The sequence below is a fragment of the Moschus berezovskii genome, chromosome 9 (assembly GCF_049115385.1).
Source record: "Moschus berezovskii isolate FMDL1 chromosome 9, NW_MosBer_1.0, whole genome shotgun sequence".
Lineage (NCBI taxonomy): Eukaryota > Metazoa > Chordata > Mammalia > Artiodactyla > Moschidae > Moschus > Moschus berezovskii.
In genome coordinates this window covers 15,513,927-15,537,896 of record NC_142468.1, presented here as the reverse complement: position 1 = coordinate 15,537,896, position 23,970 = coordinate 15,513,927, and the positions used below count along the sequence as shown (strand labels likewise).

Sequence of the window (23,970 nt, the reverse complement as noted above, 5' to 3'; positions counted from 1 at the left end):
GGGATGGGTCATTACTGTGAAGACGATTATCTTAGGATTGTCCAACCACCTGGCCTGAGGCTGGCCATGGGGCAGGTGCAAACAGCCATCGGGATGTAGCCCTGAAAGACTTAGCCATTGCTGGTATTCTGAAGTCAGCGCTGACACCGCTGGTGATGTAGAACAACTCTGACACCTTCTCTTTTTGCTCTCCAACAGGTGTGCGCCTCGACCGAGTGCGTGGAGGCCGCCAGAAATACAAGCGACGGCTGGACTCAGAGAGCAGCCCGTACCTGAGCTTACAGATTTCTCCTCCTGCTAAAAAGCCATGTGAGTGCAGGACAGTCCGTGCCCCTTTTGCCAGCCTCTGTTGCTGGAACATCTGGCTCCCTTGGGGAAATGCTGCCTTCACACCGCCTGGTTATGGGGGCACTGAGGACCACAGAGGAGGGGCACCAGGGTCTGGCCTTGGCATCAGGTACTTCAGGCTTCATTCAGATCTTTCCCATGGGATTTACAGAAAGTGAAAGTGTTAGTCACTCAGTCTAACCCACCAGGCTCCTCTGTCCATGGAATTCTCCAGGCAAGAATACTGGAATGGGTTGCCATTCTCTTCTCCAGGGGATCTTCCGAACCCAGGGATGGAACCCGGGTCTCCTGCATTGCAGGCAGGTTCTTTACCATCTGAGCCACCAGGATGTACAGAATGGGATTCTAAATGCAGCATGATTCCAGTCTCCGGAGCACGTCCCCTCACCTCCCACTTGAATCAGGGTCCTCTCAAGAGAATTCACCAGGCAATTTCCCTTGTTGGGATATTTCCCAGCAGCTCAAATCATCACTGCCAGCAACTTTGTGGAGTCGGAAAGGGAGGGGGTGGGGGAGAAGGATGGACTGGGAGTTTGGGGTTGGTATGGATGCAAACTATTACACATCGAATGAGGATGGATGACAAGATCTTACTGTAAGAACAAGGAACTATAGCCAATGTCCTGGGATAAACCATAGTGGAAAAGAATATAAAAAAGAATGTGTGTGTGTGTATACATAAATGTGTGTGTATGTATGTATATGCGTATATATATATATAAAACTGTATCAGTTTGCTATACAGCAAAAAGTAACACAGCATTATAAATCAACTATACATCAAAATTTAAAAAAAAATAAGTAGAAAGGGAGGGAGGGAGGGAGGCAGCCTGGAAGGGAGGGAGTGGGGTTTAGACCTGTTTGACCTTCCTAGGGCTCCCTGGAACCCAACTTTTCTTCCAGAGCCATCTCAGGCTCCACCTTTCCCTCTTTCCTCTTTCCCCAGGCATTTACATTCTCCCTTTGGTCTTTGCAGTGACTAAAATCGTCTCCTACCTGCTGGTGGCTGAGCCAGACAAACTCTATGCCATGCCTCCCCCCGGCATGCCAGAGGGCGACATCAAGGCTCTGACCACTCTCTGTGACCTGGCAGACAGGGAGCTCGTGGTCATCATTGGCTGGGCCAAGCACATCCCAGGTGAGTCCCACAGGACTGGGGGAGGGTGTAGGCAGAGACTAGCAGCTCTTCTCCCCATGGCTCTGATTCTGATGCCTGGGAGCCCGGAACCCAAGAGCCATGTGGGATCTTGGCAAGCCTATTCTCTGGGATCCTTTCTCTCTTTGTGGGATTGGAGGTGAGCAGGTGTTTAGAAGGTCCAAAGATGCTCCTGAACTGACTAGCATTCTAGTGGGGCTATGATTGCTTCTTTATTAGGTAACAATCAAAGCAAGTTCTTTGGATCCTTAAAGACCAAATTTGGAACAGGGTTTTCTCCTTATTGGTCATATACTAGGAAGTAACAGAAGAGGCATTGACTCTCTTGTTTCCTATTAGTGAAGTGGAGTGGTTAAGAACGTGGGCTCAGGAATCAGATTGGGGTTCTAGTTCTAGGTCTGCAACTTGCTAGCTGCGTGACCCAGGGCGGGTCAGCTGACCTCTCTGCACACAGGGAATAGCAGCACTACCTCCTTCATGCACTTTGACGTCGGGATGAAATGCAAGCGTGTGTGGGATGCTTTTGATACATCCTTGACGTCGGCCTTATGCTCGCTATTGCCTTTTGCCTGATCTTAAGGGAGGCCAGTCTCTTAATTTGGATCCTATGATTTTAAGATCATTTCTGGCATGAGAAGTATATGTAATGAACAGGTTTTGGGTGATCCAGACTTCTCTTCATTGCCTGTGGCCCCAGACCCCTCCTTCAGCCTTTTTCAAACTAGATAAAGGGAGGGAGCTGACTTTTATAATTTGTTTATGTAGACACAGATATCCACATCCTCTCCATCACACCTTTGCTGAGGGGCTTTCTAGAGTCTGTGCAGTTTGCTCCTTTACAGTTCAAACAGCTTGGCTCATAGTGTTGGGGAGACAGCCTGTTCCCCTCTGGCAGCGACCTATGTGGACTCGGATTCTTCCTAGCTATGTGACATGGGACAGTTTCTCTTCCTATCTGTAGATCCCTTTTGTGTTTGCCACTGGCTCTGAAAGATGAATACAGCATTCATGGTTCTGTAGCAAAGGTGTCCTCAACCTCAGATGCCAAGGCCCACAGTTGACTGGGGCAGGTCAGAAAGTCCTAATATAAGATGCTATGTGCACGATTGACAGGAGTGAGCCTTCCTGCAGATAACAACTCAGAGATGGTGCTGGTATCACCGCTGGCAGGAAGCCTAGAATTCCTTCAGCAGGGACTCCCTGACTCAGGGCTGGGCTCCCCGGGAATCTGGGCTGGAGCGCCCTTACTAAGGAGCGCTTGGGATTACACACTCAGTAGTTTTTGAATCTGCCCTGTGCTGATTCAGCAACAGTGTGGGGTCAGGCCACTGCTTAAGACACCTCAGCCCGGATTGCTCTACTAACCCAGGGCCAAATGGGGCACGGCCCCCCCGCACACGCTGCTTCCCATCACATGCTCCTCTTCCGCGTCGCAGCAGTGGCTCAGGAGTGGCTCCTGGTGGACCCACAGGTCACTGCCTCCTTTTTCGACTACCTCATGCCCACAGTGCCTCCCAGGGGGTGGGGAAGAACCAGGAGTCACTGCGTCCCCTGCACCCATTTTCCTTCCCACCTCCCAGCTCCACCTCTTTGTCTGTGCCCAGCCAAGAGGGCAGTGGGCAGAGCAGAATGGTTGCTGAGGATTCAGGCAGACCCGGGCCCTCCTCCCAGCTCTGTCCTAACTAGCTTAGACAGAGATACTTGGTGTCCCAGTGTGAGACGCTTCATTTTTCTGTGCTTCAGAGTCCCCACCTGTGAATAACACTCCCCCAGCCCCCCACTCCTCTGGGTTGCTGGGAGGCTATGGCACGTTTAGCGCAGCCCCCACCCACAGTGGGCGCTTGATAAACGGCAGAGACCATGACCACGGTTGCTGTCGTTGCTAATAGTATTAAAAGCCTCCTTTCACAGCATCATTTCTCCTTGTCCAAAGCTGAATTCTTTTTGATTAAAAAATAAAATAAACATAGGGGCTCATTTGTCTGTCTCAAATGCTAATTTGCCTATTTTGCATACATTTGCATGCTGAATTATTTGGGCCTGACCTTCTAGTGTTTAAGGTAAAATTAATTAATAGGGTCTCCTGCCACTGCATGTAAACTTCATATTAAGGGTGATGACATAATCAAGTGCCTGATACAGTTAAACTAATTGACTTAATCCTATCTCAGATTAGTTGGAAAACTTATCTGAAGACCTGCTCACTGGCCCTTAGAAAGAGAATGAGAAAGGGAGCAGGCTTGCACAAGTCAGGGCCCCATCCTGGGGCTTGAGTCATCAACTGTCCATCGTGGTTTCTGGATGGACAGAAGGACTGGCTTCTTAAGTCAGCTCAGTTTAGTGCTCTGGAGAGGAACCCAAGCCGCTGCCCTGAATTAAGCACAGGAAACCATATCTCATGCCTCAGTGTCATCTGGTCCAGAGTCTGGCACACAAAGGGTGCTTCCTATCTGCTTTTGCATGCATTTATTGAAGCGAAATAGCATGGGCACACATTGTACATGAACTGTATGTAAGCTCTCTTGAGGGCTTCCCAGATGGCGTTCATGGTAAAGAACCCACATGCCAATGCAGGGGACTCAGGTTTGATTCCTGGGCTGGGAAGATCTCCGGGAGGAGGGCCCATTCCAGTATTCTTACCTGGAGAATCCTCATGGACTGAGGAGCCTGACGGGCTACAGTCCAGAGGGTTGCACAAAGTCGGACATGACTAAAGCAATTTAGCATGCATGCACACGCTCTCTTGCTTGGAGTTGTGGCTGAGCCAAAGAATTCGATTCATTTCTGCTCGAAGGGTCTCCTTTGGGAATAATATGGATAATTTTAAAAAGATTTTTTTCATGGAAAATTTCAAGGGTAGGGTAGACCGAATAGTACGATGAACCTTCTTACTTGTTTCAACAATTACCCCCGAAGACCAATCTTATTTCCTGTCTACCTACCCATCTCCCACCTCCTGTATCTCTCTCATGAGAAGGAAGAGGCTTAGTTATCAGGAAAAACCACAGGATGGAACACAGAGACAGGAGGGATACCATGGGCTTCAGCACATGAGTTGAGCTAGGCCTTCAGGATTGATGGGCAGTGGCCATGGAGGAAAAGTCCAGAAGGGCATTAGGTGCCGTGCATGGAAGCAGACATACTTATGTGGCCCTGAGCCACCAACTTAGCCAGAAGGAAGGGTCATCTGAGCATAAACTCATTGCTGGCACCCCCCTGCATTTCCTCCATAGTTTTCAGTTTCATTTCAGTTCAGTGTCTGACCCTTTGCGACCCCATGGACTGCAGCACACCAGGCTTCCACCTGTCTTTCACCATCTTCCGGAGCTTGCTCAAACTCATGTCCATCGAGTCAATGATGCCATCCAACCATCTCATCCTCTGTTGTCCCCTTCTCCTCCTGCCTTCAATCCTTCCCAGCATTGGGGTTTTTTCCAATCAGTCAGTTCTTCCCATCAAGTGGCCAAAGTATTGGAGTTTCAGCTTCAGCATGAGTCCTTTCAATGAATATTCAGGACTGATTTCCTTTAGGATGGACTGGTTGGATCTCCTTGCAGTCCAAGGGACTCTTAAGAGTCTTCTCCAGCACCACAGTTCAGAAGCATCAATTCTCGGCACTCAGCTTTCTTTATAGTCCAACTCTCACATCCATACATGACCACTGGAAAAACCACAGATAGCTTTGACTAGATGGACTTTTGTCGGCAAAGTATGTCTCTGCTTTTTAATACTCTGTCTAGGTTTGTCATAGCATTTTTCCAAGGAGTAAGTGTCTTTTAATTTCATGACCACAGTTACCATCTGTAGTGATTTGGGAGCTATGGTTTCCATTGTTTCTCCATGTATTTGCCATGAAGTGATGGTTCTGGACACACTCTTCTGCAAGGGTGCGTTCTGTGGAGTAGCTGGGGGTGATTGGGATTCGTTCAGAAGAGCAGTTGTCCTTTTGTTTGAGTCAATCTGAAGTTGCCCATCCCTAACACAGGCTTTCCCCTTGAGTTGAATTTTCCAAGTATTAGGTTGCCCAGAGGACAAGCCCAAGTCTTTAGTGTGTCCACCTCTGGTTCCCTGGGAGGGAGAGAGGAGAGCAAGAGGCCGCACGGGCAGTGGGTATCACTTGATGAATTGCCGGCCCCAGATGTTATTAACTGTTATCCGCCCAGCTCAGGCAGCCCCAGGGGTGCCCCAGTCAGACAGCCTCCCCGCAGCCGGCCCTGCCTGGCCCGGGTTGACATGTGCACAGTTTCTGCAGGGGAGCCCCCACAAGAGGCCTCCTCACAGAGGGTCCCTGGGTGGCCCTGCGCCCAGGTAGCCACCGTCTGGCTCACCCTGGGGAGAGAACACCAGCAGCTGATGAAATATGGGCTGCCGAGTGACAGCAGCTGTGTCTGGAGTGGCCTCAGATCCTATAATTATATCTCCCTTTATTACCTCTGCTAATGGCCCTCCAGGTCGACAGAAACGATAATAAATTAACAGATTATGAACTCCACTTGCCACAAATTATGTGCTCTTTTTTTTTAAATTCTAGGAGCTCATGCTGTCAAATCACTGGGGGATGGGGTCTTGGGAAAAGCCTGAATGTTATTAGATCAGTTGGTGCCGATAAAGCAACTTTCCGGGGGGTAGCAGAGCTCAAGGTGGGAGAGATGGGAAGAGAGGGACAGTGGGCAGCCCCCCGGGGCCCGATGCCACACGCAGCTTCCCCCAGGAGCCCATCTGCCTCGGTATTGCTGGTCACCTGATGGAGGGGCAGACCCAGCCCTGCACAGAAATGCAGAAGTGAAGGGCGCATTGCTGAAGGGCGGGGAGGAGAGCTTCAGCTCCTTTGTTTGGGTTTAATAAAAGAGTACTCCTTCCAGTAGAGGGGTGGCAGAGGGGTGGAAGTGAGGTATTCCAAATACCCATCTTTCTTAAGCACCATTGTCTATGTATAGCCACTGTGTGTCTGTGTGTCCACGTGTGTGTGTCCACGTCTGTGTGTGTGTCCACGTGTGCGTGTGTGTCCCCTCCCCGCCGTGACTCATCCTGTAACACTGCTTTACACTCCACTGTGTTCATGTAGTTGTACAAACTAGTAGCAATTACTGTGTGCAAAGACACGTTCTTCTAAGTGGTCCGTGTATTAGCTCATTTAACCCAAACAAACCCATGGGATAAGTATTATTATTCTTCCCATTTTAGGCACAGAAAAATGTGCCCAGGGTCATAGCCAGGGCGTCAGCAGAGCTAGGATTCCAACAGACAGGCTGGCTCTGGCATCTGCGCCCTTAATAGCTGCATCCTTCTTGGGCGATGGGTATCTTTCCACATCTGCACAAATGGTTCTCCCTAGTGGCTTCTAATGTACCATTCACCTAGCTAATAATTACATTTAGTACATTTCTGTTTAAGGACGTTGGTTGCATGTAGCTTGTTGCCTGCTTTGGGTCCTTACAAATGGATCTGGCCAACACCCCACCCCTTCCGCATGTATCGCTGTGTGTTTATATGCACTTCTCTTTCTAGGAGAAATTCCTAACAGTGAGATGGCTAGGTGGAGAGGAGCATGCCTTTTATGTTACGGTTAGTTTAATCTTACTTCTTCAACATGCAAATCAAACTAGGCAAACATGTGTATGGAGACTGACTCTTAGGTCCAGCCCCCCACTCGCCCTCCTTTCTCCTGGAGGTCATTTTTACTTCTCTTTTTTTCTTCTAGTGTTTCTTTTGTCAAACATTAGAAAATATTCGGACTGTTTCAAATATTAGAAAATATCGAATCTATCTTCCCCCTTCCCACACTCCTGCAACATGAAGCCGCCTCTATCTGCCGGGCATACTTTGGGGCGTGCAGCTGGATTTTGAACACTATTTCCAGCTCCTTCTGAAGGAGCTGAAGGAGGAAGAGAGTCAGGGCCTGAGTCACTCCCCAAACCAACCTAGCCGGGGGTGTGTGCACAGGCCCCAGAGCATCCTCAGGTGCTGACCCTAGGTCCCGAAGGCACTCATCCCCACCACCACACCTCCACCACACCCCCTACCCTGCAGGCCTTTCTCTGACTCACACAGGATCAGCAAAGACAGCTCAACCTGGAATCCTGCCTAGAGGACTAAGAGGGTCCGACCCTGTTCTTTTGGCCCGTTTTCACCCAGGAGTCGAGGCCCAGTGGTGTCTGTCTGTTCCCTCTTCTGTGCTGGGAATGTTTGTGAAGCCCCTCTGCCCCAGGCCAGGTGCTTGGCAGTGGGGGTGACCATGCTCCCAGGAGCCCAGAGGTGACAGCTGTCCATGCAGACACACCCCACTTGCCTTTCAGAGCTCGGCCCCAAAGGCTCCTCTCCTGTAAAGCTGCCCGGACTCTCTCTCGTTTGGGCCAAACTCCCCCTTTGTGTATCCTCAGCCCTTCCTCTCGGGGTAGCTCTTCTGACAGCTGTAAACCTCACAAGACACACACTGGGGTGTGTTTTTCCCTCTTGACCAAGCTCATGAAGGCAGGGCCTGGCCCTGGTTCAAGCTGGCCGCTCTGTCCCTGGTGCCCAGCACAGGGCCTGGCATTTAGTAGGTGTTCAGTAAGTATTTGTGGGGTGAACAGAAGGACAGAGCTCATGGTCTTCTAGTGATCAGCCTCGCACGGGTCTTTTCTCCTCCGTTTCCAGAAGCCCAGCTCGCCCTCCTCTGCCACCTTCCAATTCAATTGTCTATTAATTTCGCCCCGTCCACCTCCTACATCTTCCCTCCCAGTCTGTCTGCCTTGAGACCCGCACCCCCAGTGCAGTCCACACGCCCGTGCATACACACACACACACACACAGCCGTGCTGGCTGATTGGTATCTGTTAATTAATGTCACCCCAGGCCTTTCCCGCTCAGAGGCTCGATAAGGGAAATTGGATGTCCATTTCTATCTATCTTTCATGACCTCCCGGCTCTCCCCACCACTACAGGCAGCCGCACGTCCTCTGCTCCTGCGCTGGGATCTAGACGACGGCACACGCCCCTGACCCCTCTGTGCCACAGCCTGTCCCCCGAGAAGGCGCAGCCATCCCTGCTCGCCCCGTGGCCACAGTGGGCGGTCGCCTGGGGGTGCCAGCGGCAGGGTGGTGGTCCCGGCCCCGGGGCTCCGGATCAGCCTGTGAACCGCAATGGTCAGACTAACACTGGGATGGGGGACCTGCTAGTAAAGGGGTCTTCATCCCCTGGGAACCCCCTGAAGTCGGACACTGGTTGCACTGGTTGGAAAATGGGGAGGGACAGTGGCTCTCAGAGACACGGGACAGCAGATGAGGGTGGGGGAGACTCGGAAACCCAGGGCAGTGGGCCAGTCTGGAAGCTTGGGACCCCCAGGGCCTCCAGTCTTTGGGGGAGAAGAGTCATGTCAGTAGCATGCTGTCAACTGCAACGACAGTAACAGCCACCGCCGCCTTCCTGGTTCAGGTTTGCTGACGCTGACTGCTCAGCACTGACTGCATGTGTGGCTGGGGGGGCAGGGGAAGATGGGGGTCCAGGGGGAGGTGCTGAGTGTTTCCTGCGTGCCATCTCTCTTTGTTCTCCTCTCACCCCAAATCAGAACCCTGCATCTACGCAGGCTTAAGCTCTAGGTCAGCAAGAGTCCTACACAAGCAGTTACCCCTGGGGAATCTCAGTTGTGTATGACAGATGCGGGGTGCAATGACTCTGTGGGTACCTTTCCTTTTTGGTGTGTCTGGCGCAGTTGGTTTTGGAATCCACCCCTGAGTTCCTGGTGGAAGTTACTGCCTTGTGTTTAGTAATCAAGCTATTTGAAAATCAGCTTTCTTCCTCCCTCCCTGCTTCCTTCTTTCCTTCCTTTAGTTTTTCTCTTTCTCTTAAATCTTTAATTGACTTCACCTAAGTTAAGTGCCGGAGAAGGAAATGGCAACCCACTCCAGTATTCTTGCCTAGAGAATTCAGTGGACAGAGGAGCCTGGTGGGCTGCTGTCCATGGGGTTACACAGAGTCAGACATGACTGAAGCGACTTAGCATGCATGCATGCATTGGAGAAGGAAATGGCAACCCACTCCAGTGTTCTTGCCTGGAGAATCCCAGGGACGGGGGAGCCTGGTGGGCTGCCGTCTATGGGGTCGCACAGAGTCGGCCACGACTGAAGCAACTCAGCAGCAGCAGCAAGTTAAGTGCACATGTAATGCAGTTCCAATGTATCATTCTCATTTCGCAGATGAAGACTTTTCGTCTCATCACTAATAATAGCAAGAGCTCAGTAAATGTATGTTGCATAATTGTTGTCTCATTTAGGCCTCACAGTGGCTCTGAAGCAGGCACTACTGTTATACCCATTTCACAGATGAGGAAGCTGAGGTTTGGGGAAGCGGCACAGCTCCTCCGAGGTCAGCCTACAGGTAGTAAATGAGGAATTGGGATTCAAGCCCAGGGAATCTCCAGAGCACACTGAACAAGACTGTGTCATAATTCTGGAGCCATCCCCGCCCCTAACCTTCTTTCACTGTGGACTCAGCCTCCATGCTCATTGTTGTTTAACTGCTAAATCGTGCCCAACCTTTTGCATGGACTGCAGAACGCCAGGCTTCCCTGTCCTTCACTATCTCCCAGACTTTGCTCAAACTCAAGTTTGGTGATGCCATCCAACCATCTTATCCTCTGTCGCCCCCTTCTCCTCCTGCCCTCAGTCTTTCCCAGCATCAGGGTCTTTTCCAAAGGGGAAACAGCCATGATCCAAGCTCACAGGATACAGGACTGCTTAGGACATCATTAGGTGAAGAGTGATGGCCAGGCCAGCGGGGCTGACTTCTGGGAGGACAGGCTGCCTGTGATAAAGTGCCCCCTGACTCCGAGGGCTCTTGAGCACTTAGCAGCCCCAGCTGTGGTCACTAGGGGTCACTGGCTGGGAGCAAGTGATTTCCTCCTTCCTGGTTGGTCCCCTTGTTTCCGTACAGCTGAGATTCCACCTTAAGGATCAGGTGTCACTCTAAAACCCGCATGCCTCCCCTGCTTTGAGCAGAGAGGGGGATCTGGAAGCTTCTCGGTGGAGGGCACCCTGTCCTGCCACCTCCTGATTCTACTATGTATTCAGGAGCTCGTTAAATTACAAATGCCCTTGGTTAATCAAAAAGCACATTTGAAAAATATCGTAGAACTAACAAGGATAAGGACTTTAACAACCGTCAACATTGACTAAGCTCTCATTACGTAAGTCTTTTCCGTGAATTCAGCGTCTGACTCATTCACCACAGAAGGACCGGGAGTCTAGCAGGTGGAAGGGAGGGGCAGGACCCAGAGGTTCCTCTCCACCTCTGCCCCCTGCCCCGGCCCAACCACCTGACCGCTGCCACCCTGCTGGCCCCCTCTCCCGGCAGGCTTCTCCAACCTCTCACTGGGGGACCAGATGAGCCTGCTGCAGAGCGCCTGGATGGAGATCCTTATCCTGGGCATCGTGTACCGCTCGCTGCCCTACGACGACAAGCTGGTGTACGCGGAGGACTATATCATGGATGAGGAGCACTCCCGCCTCGCAGGGCTGCTGGAGCTCTACCGGGCCATCCTGCAGCTGGTGCGCAGGTACAAGAAGCTCAAGGTGGAAAAGGAGGAGTTCGTGACGCTCAAGGCCCTGGCCCTGGCCAACTCAGGTACGGGCAGGGGTGGGGCCTGCAAGGGGAGCTCAGAGAGGTCTTGGGGCCCAGGGGAGCACGCATAGCTCTGGAGCCAGCGATCACACGGAGTCGGACATGAATGAAGTGACTTAGCAGCAGCAACAGCAAGGAGCAGGAGTGGCATGATGATGCTAGAGCTTCTTGCCACCAAAGGTTGTGCACGGGGTGGCCCGGAGTTGCAAAGGTGGTGACGAAGGCTGGCATTGGTTGAGTGTTTCCTAAGCCCCGAGGGTTAAGGGCGCAGATTCTCGAGTCAAATCCTGCTTCTGTCACTTTTGGCAAGTCTGTGCCTCACTTCACCCTGTGCCTCAGTTTTTTCATCAGTAAAATGGGAACAACAAACAGTCCAGAAGATTCCACCCCAGAAGACTATGGAAGGGATTTATTTCTGTAAAATTATGCTTACAACATGCCTGGCACATAAGTACTCAGCCTGTTAGATCAATTAGCCATGAACCGATTTCGTCTTACAATTCAACCCTATGAGCAACGCTCTTATCATTTTAACCCCACTTTACAAATGGAGAAACTGGGGGCTTGGAAAGCTGAAGCACATTGCCTAGGGTCACACAGTCAAAGAGTACTGAATCTAGGACCTAAGCCCAGGTCCCCAGATTCGAAAATCAACTCCAAGCTTATACAGACTCCTTAAATCTCCTCCTCAAATTGCTCAGGCCCAAAAGAGAAAACCTTCCTGGCATTAAAAAGGAGGCTTCACTCCAATTGTTTTAGCCTCTACCTATCAACTTCTGACTAGACTATCTGGGAGCTTAAATGTAACCTGTGTCCATGCTCAGAAGGTGTCCGCCCTCGGCAGGTACCAGGCCAGGAGGAGGGGTTTGGGATGGGGATTGCAGAAGAAGGAGAAAGGCAGGCTCCCTGTCCTAAAGAAAGAGTGTCAGGCACACAGACACTTAAATCTGCTGCTGGGCACGTGCAGTAGTCAGTTGCTCAAGTCTCATTCAAGTTGAAATGGGACCCAAGTTTGAATTCTAGCTTTGATACTTAGCAGCAGTGTGGCAGGAGAAGGCAATGGCAACTCAATTCCATACTTTTGCCTTGAAAATCCCATGGATGGAGGAGCCTGGTGGGCTGCAGTCCATGGGGTCGCTACGAGTCGGACATGACTGAGCGACTTCATTTTCACTTTCATACATTGGAGAAGGCAATGGCAACCTTTTCCAGTGTTCTTGCCTGGAGAATCTCAGGGACGGGGAAGACTGGTGGGCTTCCATCTACGGGGTTGCACAGAGTCGGACACGACTGCAGCAACTCAGCAGCAGCAGTGTGGCACCCTTCCTTAACTCTGTCCTGTGTGTAAAGTGGGAACATCTCTGTCCCTCCTCTGAGCACTTTTGTTTTTTAAATGATCAACTGAAGATAAGCACTTAGCTCTGTGCCTTGCCTAGAGGAAATGTTCAATAAATATTAATTATTGTCATTATTATTAATATTTGAGGAAACAAGTGTTATCAGTGTACGGAAGAAGGAGAGCTGGTTCCAGATGTACAGACGGGATAACCAGCTGGTTTGCTTGATGCTGTCACACTTTCACTGGAAGTTCCATGTTCTGAGAAATAGCAGTTCCTGGAAAACCAGGACAGCTGGCCCCCTAACATTAAATGGTTTCATGGAGAAGGCAGGGGTTGCTGTTGGTGCCCCACTCAGACCCTCCCCCCCTACTAGCTTAACACACCCATGCCCCAGCTACTGAATTTTGCTGCTAATAGCTCATAGCTTCTCCCTTCACCAGAGACCTACCCTTACCTGCCTTGTTTGGAAGATTCCATCCACTCCCCCCACAAACACCTTCAGCCAATGGCAGACACACACAGAACAAAAGGCTGGACTCCTGGAGTGGGATCAGAGCCAAGCCAGGCTGCCTCCCTACCTTGATCGCTCCTACCCTTGTTCTAGCCTACCTCCCACCTTTCTTTCTCCTGAAAGCACACTCTCCACAACCCCATGCACCTGAACCCCTGTGTCAGGCTCTGCTTTTAGGAAACCCAACCTAATAGACAGAGGGAAGCTTCTTTTATTTTTAGTTCAAATCCCTTTTATTAAAAAAAAATGCAAAATAAGAATTAAGCATTTTACATACCTCTGCAGAGACCATTTACCCACACCTTGGGATTCCAAAATCTCAATGTAGTCTTTGTTAGAGAATGCTAACGCTATTGGGGTTTTTCATACAGTTTCAGGTTGACAGAGTAACTGATCAGGGAGAGTTCCATAGAGTTCCACACACCAGCCCACCCACAGCCTCCAGGCCCTGTGCACCATTTCCCCTATTGTTAACATCTCGACTTAGTGTGGTAATTTGTTACAATTAATGAGCCAGTGTTGATACATTATTATTAGCAAAAGTCCAGAGTGGCCAGCAGAGCACACTCTTTGTGTTGTCCAGTTCCATCCGATTTGACAGATGCAGGAGACAGATCTCAGTCATCACACATCACACAGCCGAGTTTCACACGCTCACTGTCCTGCACACTGTCCTATTCAAAGGGCGGCATGGTAGTCTGCAGTCATAGAGGGGCTGAGGGTTTGCGTGGGCAGAGGAGGAGAGGAAGCCTGTAAGAGCAGAGGACACGGGAGCACAGGGAGACGCAGCAAGGCTGGCCAGACCCCCGAGGGCACATTCTTGTTGGTGGAGTCTCCTGACTGCTTCTCATCAAAGAGACCTGGAGCTCACGCTCGCCCAGACCAGGAAAGGAGTGTGAAGAGGTAGGAGGCCGCTCAGCGGTCACCTCACCCCACCATGGACAAACTGCAAGGGCTCTCCGAGCAGTATTCAGCTCTGCCAGCTGCTCTTGTCTTGATCTCAATACACAGACAGACATGCACACATGCACATCCAAATGCATGCGTCCACACACACACACACACAGATACAAAACTCCTAAGGACTACGGGCTTCCCTGGTGGCTCAGTGGTAAAGAATCTGCCTGCAATGCAGGAGATTCAGGAGACCTGGGTTTGATCCCTGAGTCAGGAAGATACCCTGGAGAAAGAAGGGCATGGCAACCCACTCCAGTATTCTTGCCTAGAGAATCTCGTGGACAGGAGAGCCTGGTGGGCTCCAGTCCACAGGGTCACAGAGTCGGACATGACTGAAGCGAGTGAGTACCCATGCACAGACTGATAGAGCCCATCAGGAACTTCAGCTGGCATCAAGCTCTGCCTGAGTGTATGCTTTGTCGTGAGCATCAGAGTGCCGGGAACTTGGACTTCTTGGCCCCATTGCATTTACCAGGCCATCCTGCAGCTCTCTGCAGATCCAAGAGCTCTAAGTGGGAAAAGAGGAGTTTGTGATGCCCACAACCTTGGCTGAATCATGGAGTGATCAGGTGCAGGCAGGAAACAGAGAAAGAGCAGGACTGTTGAGAGATTAGGCTAGAAGAGCTGTTGGTATTAAACTAGAAACTCCAGAACTGTGAAGGGAGTGGAGTGGAATGGGGTTGGTATAGGGAGCCTTGAAAGCCTCCGGGGACATGGCCTGTTCCCAGCAGCAAGGGGGAAGTCATCCAGGCAGATAGTGTGTTAGCTGGAGGAGAGACAGGCTAAGAGATCATTGGAGTGGTCCTGGAGGCAACCCACCATGGGTGCCTCTGCTGAGGTTACGTGGGCCGGAGTACCTCAGAGGCTATTGCCCCAAAACATGGCCCCTCGGGAGCCAGCTGGCTGTCTTTCACCCCCTCCTGGCCTCTCTAAAGCTCCTTGACAGCAGAAAAAAATTCATAGCCATTGATTTTATAATTAACAGTTTATCAATGCCATCAATACAGACTCGCTGATAGATTGCAAAGAAATTAATCTTGCAATGTTATTTTATTTCATTTTCGGTCGAAGGCAGCTGCCAATTTTGGCCTCCTTGGGGAGGGCAGGGTGATGGGAAGAGGAAGCTGGCAGGCATGGGGTCTGGATGGACAGGTCGCAGCCTTACAGGGACCATGCTCTGAAATCAGCCAAGAGTGTAGGAATGGAGCCAGGTTTCTTCCCCAGCTGCCAAAAAGAAGAGTCCTCACTGCCTTAGCAACAAGGAGCAAAACACTGTGGGGGAATCTCAGGTATAGGGCGGCCCTGCAAGGGCATCTCCTGCCTTCTGAGTTCTCAAAGTAATGATAATAACGACATTTATTAGTTGCTTACAAAGTGCCTGATGACGTGCTAGCTCATTTAACCCTTACCTATGAGGCGTGCACCCTCATTGCTCCATTTCACGGACAAGGAACCAATCTCAGAGAGCCTAAGTAACCTGGCCAAGGTCACACAGCATCTAAGGCTCCAGAGTCTCATCCACCTCACTCTACTGCTGTTCTCATAAGAGAAAGGCAGGACCCGTGGAGGCGCGGCTGAGTGCGGGGGCCACAAGGTCAGAGGGCAGCACTGGGGTCAGCCAGTTGGGACAGCTGCCCTCAGCAGTCTGGTAGCTAAACAAACACAGCACAGAAAGTAAAATAAATCAGCAAACACAGCATGCAAAGGATTGCCCTTTTCCTTTGAGGAATTCGGGAAACTTGCTCAGCCTTGCTTGGTGGCCCACCCCGAGCTTCCAGTTCACTTAACCCACATGCACCCTTACCCTCCCACCTTGGACAGGCCTTGGGGGCTGCACTTCAGGGTGGAGGCTCAAAATCTTTAAGGAATGTCAGAAGAAGGCAGGTTATTTTTCTGGAGGCCGGGAAGTGGGCTCCACTTTGCTTTGACTCAGACCCACCTGTAACCCAGCCATCTGCCGGCACCTCCTTGCCCCTCTGCGATTTAGGTAAATTTCATTTGGAATTCATGGCCTGAGTCCAAAGCCCTCCCCAGGATTTTCTAGAACTCCCAATAGCATCTCCCCTCTTTGTGCCCTACCTGACCAGCCATGCTATCTCAGTTCCCCCATATGCCCCACCTCAGGGAACCCAGAGGCAGAACTCAGCCCCTTTATCTGTGTGCATACAACTGTAACAACATTCTGTAAGGTTAGTGAGTGCCCTGAAGACTGGAGCTGGTGCCTAGTGGCAGCAGCAACAATAAAATCATGATGAGGACTATAATGGTGATGATGGTGGTGACATGACTGATCACATGATATGACTGATAAGCTGATATCATGATGCTGATAAGATTCTGATGGTGATGATGGAGGTGATGGTGGTGGTGATGGTTATGTTGATGATGGTACCAAATGGTACCATCGTTGTGACAAGTACTATTTTAAGCCCTTGATGGGTGTTAACTCATTTAGCCTCTCAAGGTAGATCTAGCTATTATGGCCTTTCAGAAATGAGGAACATGAGGTGCAGAGAAATGAAACAACTTGCTGAAAGTCACAGAGCTAGCAAGTGAGGGGCCCGAGATCACAATTCCACCACTTTGGCACCAGAGTCCCTCCCCCTCCCAACCCCTCACCCCTCTCCGCACCTCTGGGGCAAACCCTTCCCTGCTCCTGTTCAAACCCTTCACTGCCACCTCCTGGTGCTTTTCTAAGAAAAGTCCTCCACAGACACAGATCTCTCCTTGGGTGTGAAACCCAGCTCCGTCACTGGCCTCCGAGCCTTCAGACCGGCAGCTTAACCTTTTTGAGCCTGGGTTTGTCTCTCTGTAACGTGAGCATCTGGAAAGCTCTGAAAGCAGTGATGGGGGCCCCCCACACCCAGGGTACCACTGATGCCCACCCCCCTGTGTCTGCAGATTCCATGTACATCGAGGATTTGGAGGCGGTCCAGAAGCTGCAGGACCTGCTGCACGAGGCGCTGCAGGACTACGAGCTGAGCCAGCGCCACGAGGAGCCGCGGAGGACGGGCAAGTTGCTGCTGACGCTGCCCCTGCTCCGGCAGACGGCCGCCAAGGCGGTGCAGCACTTCTACAGCATCAAACTGCAAGGCAAGGTGCCCATGCACAAACTCTTCCTGGAGATGCTGGAGGCCAAGGTCTGATGGCCTGGCCCACGGACAGACTCCCGCCCAAGGACAGACGGACGGACCGACGCGAACACCTCCACAGCCACCAGCCTCAGCATTCAAGTCCTGTATCATGGCCGTGAGCCGTCCCGGCGGAAGGGGCTCCTCGCCTCCTGGCTGTGTGCGGAGTCCCGGGTGCTGGAGGGGCGGGGGTACAGGGATGGGAAGGCAGGTGCGGGGCTCATCTGTAACTGGCTCTTTTTTTTCATTTGGTATGTTGTTTTTTTTCCTCCGCCACGGGCAATGCCGAGGCCTGGGCCAGAGCTGACTCCCCCAAGGCTGGAGACCACCAAGGAGGAGGCCCCTTCTCCCCGACCTGATCACCAAGAGGCAGCACATAAATTTCGTAACCACTTCACCTACATCTTCCGCTGCCCTCGGCCTCCACCCACGGCCTGGGCGGGCAGTGTTTAGCTCCGAGGACTCTGGCATACTCAGGCGGGGGTATACCTTCGGAGGCTTTCCTCTCCCAGAAAGCAGGTACTTTCTTCCAGAGGCCCTGCCTCCTCTGAGGTTCTGCCCCCCCAGGAGGCCCCACGCCTTCCACAGTCCAGAGGGCTTCCTCCCTCCTTCCTTCACCTAGGCTCCCAGGCCAGCCCAGCTCAGCATCAGGGGACTAGCCAGAGCTCATGGATTTTCCTAGTCATCCCGCCCCCTTGGTGCGCCCCCCACCTGCCTGTCACCGCTGCCCCAGGGTCCCCTCCCCCCCAGGAACCCCACTGCAACTTCCTGCCCGACCTCAGAGCTCACCCCCACTGTGGGTTCCACCAGCCAAAAATTCAGGGCCCACAGGTGGGGACGGTGCTGGCTCAGAGCAGAGTAAGGTCCAAGATACCACGTCCCAGCCTGCCTCTTTCTGCAGGCTTCTCCCACTCCCTGGGGGCAGGCCAGAGCAGGTGGGCCTGGGGAACTGAGGGATGTGCAGGGACCTGGCCCTCCGAGGGCACCCCGGGCACTTGATTCTAGGCTGGCAGCTGTGGGAGGACCCGAGTGGGATAGGGAGAGGCCCAGACCAAGCTTTGCTGAGCACAGAAAAGCCCAGAAGCAGAGATGAGCAGGTAAGGGAACTCTGAAGACAGGGACTCCACAGAGGTCACCAGCCTGCCTGATCAGTGGACGCCAGAATGCCCCTTCCCTTGCCTTCCAAAGGGCAGGGTGAACCAGTGCTACGGGAGGGTTTGAACCTGCCATCCTTGGACTAAGGAGGTATAGCGTAGCTGCCCAGGTGCACTTAGATGCCAGCTTTCTGGCAGGACACCCCCGCCCCCTACCAGTCCATCAGGCTGCTGCATAAGGTACCAACCACCCCAGTTTGCCCAGGACCCGTTTTGGCATTGAGAGTCTATTTGCCAGGAAACCCTCCAGTCCTGGCTGAATGGGAACAGTGCTTCACCCATTTCGGTGAGCAGCTATGAAAGTTCATTATAACCCACTCAGATTGGGAGGAGGGCACCTTGCACACACCATCCTGGGCTCACGGGGTTGGCTGAGAGCAGCTTAGAGGACCTCCCATGGCTGAAGGAGTTTCAAGCATCCTTCCAATCAGCTGTCTTCTAAAGCAGGGATCAGAGCAATCCTGCCAGAGACACTTTCCCGGGGAGTCCACCCACATTCTACCCCGACCTCTCATCACTTTGAGAGGCAGGCAGTTCCCACCCACCCAGCCCCAGGACCAGGAGGCCAGGAGTCCTCCTCCACAGCCTTGCAGCCTTCCGAGGGAAGCAGCTACTGCTGGTTCTGCCTCTCCACACCCAGACATGGCTCCTTCTGAACTTTTTCTGCCAGGATGTGCTAAGGTCACCCGAGTCATGAGAGCTGGCTAAATCCCATCCACTGCTCTCAGATACCTTCATAGAGAAAATGTCAGGGGTTCTAAGAGACTTCACAGACCAGTGAAGTATGCCCCCTTCCTTTTTTGCCTGTGGGGTCTTCAAGGCCAGAGTCACTTGTCCAGCAACACTGGAATGATCCAAGGTGCTGCTAGCATTCTGTGCAGTCTCCGATCTGGGCGGATAGATGCACAGGCGCCTCTAAGGGACCAGGGGTAAACCCAGGCCTACTTAGCTGTTGGGGGCCATCCCTTGACATCGGACCTGGAGAGATGGGGGTCTCCTCTGAGGATGACTCCCTTAGCCTCTCGCTGTGTTGTGTGCTCAAGGAAGCAGGGAGCAGAGGGTCGCATCTCATCACCCCCATTCTATGTAGGGTCACTGCTTGAGCCTGAGGACCTGAGCTGTGAGCTGCCTCAGGTGCTAGTTCACAACCGGTCTTCAGTGTCCATCTTTTCTAGAAAAAGCACCTCTGATAACAGTGCAACAAGTGGTTTGTGGGGGGGGTGGTTGCACATACAGGGCAGCTTTGCCTTGCTGGAGCTGATGCATCTGCCAGGGTGCCAGTGTTAGAGCCCCTTTATAGCAGAGGGGGGCCATGGTCCTGATGGCTTGGTGCCACTGAGGTGTCTGCTGCTTTTACATTAAAAAAAACTCTCAAGGCCACAGGAAATGTACCAGGAACTATGAGAAGTCTGTTCAGTGGGGAAGGCCCTGGTGTGTACTTGATGGATCTGCTGGCATTCAGAGAAGAAGTTTACGGGCCAACTTCTTAGTTGCGAGCCTAGCCAGCTTTTGGGACCTCCCTGGGAAGTGGGGAGGAGGTTGGGGGGGGGGGTGACTCAGCGGAGGATGTGAAGCGAGGAGAATTTAGGACACCCCATGCCCCCTAAACAGAACGAAGCTGAAGTTTCCCCCCAGATCCACTGTTCCTGGAAAATCTGTGAAGAGAACATAGCCCTTCTCAGTTGTCCTCTCATGATACAGGTCATTGAAATGAACCAAGAAATAAAATGGAAAAAAAAATCCAACCATGGAGAAGGTGGTATTGGCTGGGTTTTGTTTGGTGCCCATGTCCCCACACTGTCTCAAGATTCCAAACTGGCTTTGGCACATGTGAACCTTGATAAGGGCTCGCAGTTTGGGTACAGAGGAAGCTTCAGTGATTCCCCAGGGCACAATTTAAGAACCGAGTAGGAAGACCAGAGCAGGATGTTGGGTGGGAGGCCATGGCAGGGCCTTAGAGGAGCCAGAGTCTGCACCCGCCCCCTGGGTCAGGGGCCACCCTTCCCTCCAGGCTCCCCCCAGCCCCTCGAAGACAGAAGGCGGAGGGGGTTGTGGCAAGAGGACAGAGGCCCGTGCCCACGGAAGAGCACCAAAGAAAAGCACTATGTGGAGATTGTTTTATTTTCTAATAAGGATAATGTGGCTGGAATGGCTTCTTAAGATGTATATATTTTTTAAAATGACGGTCCCTCATTGCATCACCTGCCCTGTACGTACTCCCACCTCTGTATGTGTTCTCCCGAATGCCCTAGGAGTCTTCCCACCCTGGTCCCATGTATCTGGAATCTAATAAATAAGGAACGGCCTATCAAGAGAGTCTCTTAACACATTATCTTGGCTGGCGGGCTGTCCCCTGGACAGCACTGCCCACAGGTCTCAGGCTGATGCTAGGAGAGGCCGTCGGGAGAACCAACTTGGCCTCAGGGTTCTCTGAGAGTTCGAATGGGCATTAAAATGTGTTCAGTGGCAAAATTCAGGGATGTAAATTAAGCGGTCTGAAAATCCCTTCTACTTCTTTTCAGGCTTTGAAACAGTAAAAGTGAAGCCCTTTATTATTTTCCTTAGTGTCAGAAAAATGGAGCATCAGTTATATGTGAACCAGAAACAATCCATTGCCTTAGGACTTTGGAGTGCATCTGTGTATGTAGGCACATGACCCAGACAGTTCAGAATGCCCTTCTGTTGTACCAGCGCACACTTCAGGTCCTGTGAGAGGCAGAAGGAAGGGCCTGAAAGAAATCAAGAGAACTATATCGGATGCTTTTTGTTGCAAGTAAGAACATCCCAGCTTATATGGGCTCACTGGACTCGTTGCATTGGATAGATGTGAAATCTATAAATGGGGGCAGGCATCAGGTAGGGTTTGATCCAGAGGTTCACAAAGTCAGTAGGACTCTGGCTCTATGCCTCTGATTCTCTCTTCTGTCTGTATGCTTTGTCTTCACACTAGTCTCTTTAATAGTAACAAGAAGACTGCCAACTTTTTATTTTGCATCATCGGTAGAGGGAAAAAAACCTTCCTACAGCCATGGAAAATATCTGGGCTTCATTCTGAATCCCAGTGAATTTTGTGCCTGTCCTCACGGTGACCACTTGGGGTGGGGCCAGTCGCAGACATCAATCTAGCAGCCTCACAAAAAGAGTTGGTTTGAAAGTCTAGGTGGCAAGCAACCAACTATGATACCCACAGAACCCGCACACCTAACACCTAAACAGCTCAAGGTCTGATCAACTTTCAGTGAGCAGTCAAGTTCCGCGAAGCTCTTGGAAGAGAAAAGACACGTGGCAGTCTTTGAACTTAACACCTAGCAGGTCTTGAGCATGAAATGAGTTAAGTATTCTTGGAAGTGAAAGTACCTGATGTGGATTATTTTAGGTAAATTCTCGATTCACCTACATCTGGTGCATGTATACATGTATGTAGACCCACGCCCTCTCCCCCACAGAGCTGGCATTCATGCTACCATCTTAAAAAACAGTTAAGAAAAGCAGTCAGCCATAGCATTATATAATGTAATAAAAATAGAAATTTTTATTGGACTATATTTCAGGATTTTCTGTATTTCAGTTTGCCTAGATAATTGTGATCAGACTAGCTCATAGATCATTTTTTCATCCATTTCTTTATCTCTCTTCATTTGTCCTCCCAAATATCCCCACTTTGTGTTAGCAAAGGATCTGAAGCATCAAAGGGGAAAAAAAACATAACTGAGGGTCATTCATTCATTCAACAAATATTTACTGAGGGTCTGTCCTATGCCAGACACTTTTCTGGGCAAAAAGACTACCTTAGTAAAGAGAAAAGGCACAATATCTCCTAGTGCACACAGGCTAGTGGCAGGAAGAGAGACAATGAGCAAAATAAAATAACCAGGTTCTAAGTCGGTTAGAATGTGATAAGTTCCATGAGGGGAAAAAGACAGGCTGTGGAGGGGAGGGGTGGCTGGAACAAGAAAAGGAAGTGGTGACATCATTTTAAAAGGAGTGGTCAGGGCAGCCTCATTGAGAATGTTTCAATGAACAGTAGGTTGAAAGGTGAGGATCACGTGGGCATCTGTGGGAAGACCTCTCCAAGCAGAGGGACCAGCACATGCAAAGGCCCTGGGGTAGGAGTATGCCCGGTGTGCTCAGTGAACACCGAGAAAGCGAGTGTGGTGGGAGGAATGAGAGGGGCCGGGGGAGGGGCACAAGCCACCAGGCGGCTTGGGGCCACGGAAGGTGTGCCTTTCACTTTAAGTGGAAGATTTTGACTAAAGAAGAGCTATGGACTCATCTCAGTGGGAGCCTTTGGCTGATGTGTTGATGACAGGTCAGAGAAGGACAAGGATGGAAGCTGGAAGACCAACTAGGAGACCACTGGTGGGGTGACCGTGGCTTAGACAGGATAGGGGAAGAGCAGGGACTAAGAAGTGCTTGGGTCTTGGGTCAGTTTTGAAGCCACCAGAATTTGGTGATAATGTTGGATATGGAGTGTGTGGGGGGAAAGGGGGACATATGTGGTTTCAGAGATTCTAGCCCCAACAACTAGAAACACACCATTGTCATCCAATAAGGTGAGAATACTCAGTGAAGGCAACTCTAGGGGCTGGCTGGGAGAATTAACTCTGTTACTTTGAGAGGCCATTGAAGATCCAGGGGAGCCATCAAGAAGGTGCCAGGTGTGGGGTCAGCTAAATAGGGAAGAAAGAATGAGCCTCCCTAGAGAGCAGATGTTAGCATTGACCATCTTCACCAGCCGTGAACTCTTTCTTTCATCTAGCCAACAGCCGTCTTCGCTCTCTACCTAGCCTCAAAGGCAGTAAAGCAGAATTCATCTTAGAAACACAGATTTGGAGGAGCAGAAGGGGCTTAGTAGTTACCATTTTATATCCCTACTTGACAGTTGTGAGAAATGAGCCTAAATTATAGTCTCACCCTTGAATCTCAAAAACTGTGGGGCGATGGACTGCTTGACTTGATCCAACTTTGCCCCCAAGGGTACACCTGGCAATATCTGGGGACATCTTTTGTAGCCACACCGGGGGCAAGGCAGGGATGCTGCTGGACATCACATGTTGCAACAGGCCAGCCCCACAACAAAGGACAATCTGACCCCAAATATCAAGAGTCCTGAGGTTGAGAAACCCTGATTTACATATATTCTGGGCATTATCAGGAAAAAAAATAACCCTAGGGTTGCAGGGAACAGAATTTGGAGGTGTCAACTGTCATTCCCAAGCTCTTCCTGCCCCAAGATGCCACCTTTCCCTCACCTGGTCTTGCTCTGACCCTGACAGGTCTGTCCAGGGCAAGCATCCCACATTCTATGTGAACCGTTCCTACTCAGACTCAACCTAGAGGTGCGAGGAGAGAGGGCTTCAGATCTGCAGTCTCTGCAGTCAGGCCAATCAGGTTGCCGTTTACATGCAAAAATTTTGGGGGGAAGAAAGAAAGCACCTGTGGCTTCACGTCTGGAAGTGGTGGGGAGCCTTTGTGGTAGACCATGTGCTCCCTGTTTGAGGATGAAGAGCAAGAACGTAGGTGCCTCCACCTTCACTTCCTCTTGGCCCCACGTGACCCTCCCCATGACTGTCCTCACATATTTGGCTCTGTTTGTGGGCCTTCTCTTATCGTTTCCTTCCCTGGCCTGGCATGGGCTGGGAACCTGGGGCATAGCCAAAGTGCCATGTCTTACGGTTTGGAAGCCAAGTCTTCTTCTCTATAAGAGGAAGGGTTAAGAGTCTTTAGAGACCTTTTTCCAACTTATTTTTTTCCAGGAAGTTCTGCAGCCATTTCC

The 23,970-nt window shown here is 51.2% G+C and overlaps 1 protein-coding gene across 2 annotated transcripts in view; it reads left to right on the top strand.

Annotated features, from left to right (window-relative positions):
* ESRRB (estrogen related receptor beta) overlaps positions 1–23,280 on the top strand; it is a 192,668-nt gene extending 169,388 nt beyond the window's left edge. For both annotated transcript variants that reach the window (XM_055435443.2, XM_088839420.1), the window contains exons 4-7: positions 199–309; positions 1,325–1,486; positions 10,835–11,104; positions 16,811–23,280. In XM_055435443.2, coding sequence (XP_055291418.2) covers positions 199–309; positions 1,325–1,486; positions 10,835–11,104; positions 16,811–17,055 — 788 coding nt within the window. In that variant the 3' untranslated portion in view covers positions 17,056–23,280. The remainder of the gene's footprint in view (positions 1–198; positions 310–1,324; positions 1,487–10,834; positions 11,105–16,810) is intronic.
* The last annotated feature ends 690 nt before the right edge of the window (positions 23,281–23,970 follow it).